Source organism: Acyrthosiphon pisum, chromosome A2 (genome assembly GCF_005508785.2).
Source record: "Acyrthosiphon pisum isolate AL4f chromosome A2, pea_aphid_22Mar2018_4r6ur, whole genome shotgun sequence".
NCBI classification, from domain to species: domain Eukaryota; kingdom Metazoa; phylum Arthropoda; class Insecta; order Hemiptera; family Aphididae; genus Acyrthosiphon; species Acyrthosiphon pisum.
The window spans coordinates 95,232,040-95,236,251 of record NC_042495.1 but is presented as its reverse complement, the minus strand read 5'-3'; the positions used below and the strand labels follow the sequence as shown (position 1 = coordinate 95,236,251).

Here is a 4,212-nt window from a genome sequence, read left to right as displayed (position 1 = left end):
AAAGTTTATAGAGGCCACCTGAATGACTTGCAAATTCTAAAAGCAGACTTGCAAATTCTTGCTAATCATTAGCTTTCGTTTGGTGCTGGTTTAAAATTTCTAGGTCAAAGTGGGTGGGCCAACTTTACAAGTTCAAAAGTTTATAGCGGCCACCTTAAGGACTTGCAAATTTCAAAAAGGGGTTTTCAAATACTTGCTAATCATTAGCTTTCGTTTGATACCGATTTCGAAGTTCTAGGTCAAAGTGGGTGGGCTACGTGAAGTTGACCCATCTTTACATTTTTGGGTTTTACGATGAAAGTTTGGACTTGCAAATTCTAAAAATAGACTTGCAAATACTTGCAAATAACTTGCAAAATAATGGCATAGATTTTAAAAAAATTTAAGGACTTAGGTGGGCCAACTTCACGAACATCATTTTAAGTTCAAATTTGGACGAAATTACATATTAAAAAACCTGGAATAACTATTTTAGTTATTTTGTTGTGATTGTATAATATTACTTGTGGGTACTTGAAACTTCTAAAGTATACTATTATATATCTATGATAGTACCACGGTTTGTTGTTGATGTATAACGCGTTACCTGATGGATATTGTGATATGATTAATTTGGAATTTATTATTAATACCTATTATAGGTCAATTTTTTTTTAATACTATAGATAAGTATACCTACCTATAATAGGTATGTCTAACACCTAGACTGACAAACCGTCTCCGCTCAGAATCGTTTTTCTTATACAGTGATATTATATCATTGAATTCAAATTTAATACTATCGATTATACAGTGACCCACTTGTAACCTACTGTACAGCAGAGCGACATCCACTTACCCACCTTTTTTTTTATATATTTAATATTTAAATATTATAAATATTATACCAACTACTAACATAATGCCATTAAACATTATTTTCTATTTACTATTATAGTATTATAGTGTTAACACTGATATTACGTACCGAAAAATAAACTGGAATATATTAACCAAGAACACGGCTCCTTCATTGCGATTGGTGAGTTCTGTCTAAATCAAATATATTTTAAAATATAAATAACAAAATATGTTATTCCGAATGACCGCGACTACACACTAAACATAATTGTAACAATAATTAACAAACGTAGGTATAGTAAAAAATACTACCTATATTTATAAACTAATAATTAATATACACTTATATAAAATACAACATCTGTAGAGAATATTAATTAATTTTAACATCATAAGGTAACACCAAGTAGGATACGATTATAATACCAATATTCTTTACAACACACATATAATGTCGGGTCTTCTATACTACTTGCTCACGAAGCTAGTATGTTGTCGGTGTTAATGTTATGTCCTACCAGATAATGCGATCACGTCATGATGAACCGAAGGACAAACTACGTAGATAGGTGGTAATGATAAATTAAAGAATTACAAACTTGTTTTAAAATTGTTTATATTGACGCTACTACTACGTAAAATAAGATTTGAGTTTCTCCGGCGAACCTATACAAAATACGTGTAATACCTACTACATAATACATATACATATACATAATATATATACATTAACACATTATAAACTAGTTTTGTTTAAATTTAAATGTATAATAATTATTTTATATTATTCGTATATTTTATTGTATCATATTATTATAATATGGTGTAAACCATGGTTGAAATATACAGGTTATTGCATATTGACTCGGATTGTTATCAACAGAAACAAAATGGCTGCGTAAAGGGATATCACAAATATCAATTTTTCTTACCATCAAAAACACGCTGACTAAAGGTAACAAATTCAAAATTCCCGCGCATGTATACTTGAATGTTATTGGCTCCCTTTACGTTGCCATTTTTGTTTTTATTATAAAATATTTGATTGAGAGGGGCTATAAATGCAATAACCTTGTATATTTCAACCACGGTGTAAACCGTACAAGTGGTATTACTAAATAGTAATTAATCGTGTCTATACAACATTTAGGATCGATTTATGTTCCGTATAATATTCGGTATATTTGTATATTTTATTCTTGTATTATTTTGTCATGTGAAATATTATATTATAACAATAAAATATTATTATGTAGATTATACGAATGAATGGGTTTGCGATATTTTTGCAAGGCCGCCCAAACACCAAAGGCAATCATTTCCGTAACGTCAACGCGGAATTATATTATATTATACGTGCGCAAATCGCTGTTTTTATATATACATTTATTTTGTGAATCATAGTAATATATAGTATAGATACAGATTGCGGCTGGTCAGACCTCACACCATCTCGTTGTAAGTACCTATAACTATTTGAATTTGATTATTATTTCTGTTGGGCCAGTATAAGGCCATTTTTATTATTACAAAATATTCATATACCTCCCTAAGCATAGCAGATTAAGCGTTAGAAACAAAATTCTTTATTGCTGTGAATTATTTATTATATTGTGTATTATTGATATTATTGATTTTACATTTATACAGCAACTCAACTATCAAACGTTTGTTACCTTTTTGTCGTTAAGTTTTTTAGAAACACATGTACACAGTGTTGGGTAAATTACTTTTAAAAAGTAATGGAATTACGTTACTATCGTTACTTCACATATTTTTATTTAAATTACATTTACGTTACCTAAAATTATTGTTATCACGTTACGTTACTTTTTCATAAATAAAGTAGTGCGTGGCACTAAGCGTTACAAATAACGTTACTTTTTTTTTTATCTCTGATAATAGTTATAATTTTTTTTGAACCATATTCAATTCATAATATAATATATTTTACAATATATTTTAGACCTACTACCTAGTGATACCTAGTGTACAACATTTAAAATAATATGTAAATGTACATCATCATTCATCTCACCTATTAATTATATGACTATAGTAAAGTAGGTACATAGTTAAATTTAATTGTATACATTTAAACTCAAACTACACATGTCTCTATTTTACGACCCCTTTATTCTTTAATAATTATGAATTCTACTTACTGTTATGTGTTTTTTTTAAATTTGAACTACTTCTTATGGCAGTAGAATATGTTTTGGATTTGATAAATAATTTGCATTTCACGAAAAAGTTTTTACTATCCGTAGATGTAACTTCAAAATATTTATTATATGTTGGCCATGGTAATTCACTGATATTTGCTACACTTGCTGATACTTCAGTCTCAATAATTTCACTCATTGTTTTAATTTAGAGTTAATATAATTAAATTCAAACTAATATTTTATTATAACTATTCACTAGACACTAGAATATTATTTTATAAACGATGTCGTAAGTAATAAGGTATCTAGTCAACTGTTGAACTGTTACAATTATCTATTTACTAGAACTTTTGGGTCGTGCGAGGTCCGACGACAATAATTCGGCGTATACTTGGGGGATGCAGGTAGGTAGTTAATTGTTAAATCACAAAATCAGTCCTTAACGGCTAGAACTAATAAGTAATGGTAATACCTATGGTATTCGTAAATCGTATTAATATAATATGTATAGTATTTATACTATATGTCTATATATTATATATTTCATTAATTGGAAATGGTGACTGCAGTCTGGTAAGGTATTAACATCGAGGTAGCCGGTAGGTAGGTATATCAGTTTTAAATTCGTACCTATAGCCATATATGTTGATAGCCGATAGATGGTTTACTCATAAGTCATAAGTCGTAAATCATAATTCGTTTAAATTAAATTTTATTTTTAAGCCGAACTCTTTTCTTTCTGATAATGAAAGTAATAACATTAATTCCTGGAATGTTTAATAATATTGTTAACTATTATCCAAATCAAAAGTAAATAAAATTGATTTTTAATTTTTCTGGAATATCTTATTAGCTTATTTTTGTACTACATTCAAAACTATTATTTTAATAAGTAACGTGGAAAATAACGCATTAGTGCATTGCTTCATAGAAATTACTTTTAAAAAGTAATTGCGTTACATTTGCGTTACTGTAACTGCAGTGGCGGCGCGAACTTTTTCGACAATGAGACAAGAGAATGTTAGTTGCAGCACACACGACCCACCTATATTAAATTTGAACAGAGTTCGAGGGGGGCTACGCCCCTCACACCCCCCTAAAATAATTCTATATCAAATTTACCTTTCTAAAAATTCAACTTGCGGGTACCAAAATAAAAATAACTTATTAATTATATAATACTGCTTTTATTAATAAATCATTG

At 28.8% G+C, this 4,212-nt stretch overlaps 2 protein-coding genes across 7 annotated transcripts in view; one reads left to right on the top strand and one right to left on the bottom strand.

The window, feature by feature from the left end:
• The window catches only part of LOC100161604 (modular serine protease), a 19,255-nt gene extending 17,900 nt beyond the window's left edge, over positions 1-1,355 (bottom strand). The window contains exon 1 of one of the 2 annotated variants that reach the window (XM_001946455.5): positions 968-1,355. In XM_001946455.5, the coding sequence (XP_001946490.2) occupies positions 968-1,013 (46 nt within the window). In that variant the 5' untranslated portion in view covers positions 1,014-1,355. The remainder of the gene's footprint in view (positions 1-967) is intronic. The other variant, XM_016800469.2, reaches the window with a different exon arrangement.
• Positions 1,356-1,676: 321 nt separating this feature from the next.
• LOC100167597 (serpin B4) overlaps positions 1,677-4,212 on the top strand; it is an 11,387-nt gene continuing 8,851 nt past the window's right edge. The window contains exons 1-2 of one of the 5 annotated variants that reach the window (XM_008192014.3): positions 1,683-2,018; positions 2,097-2,298. The gene's annotated coding sequence lies outside the window, so the exon portion shown is untranslated. Of the gene's footprint in view, positions 2,299-4,212 lie in introns of all 5 variants that reach the window. The other 4 variants (XM_016800471.2, XM_029488992.1, XM_008192015.3 and 1 more) reach the window with 4 other exon arrangements.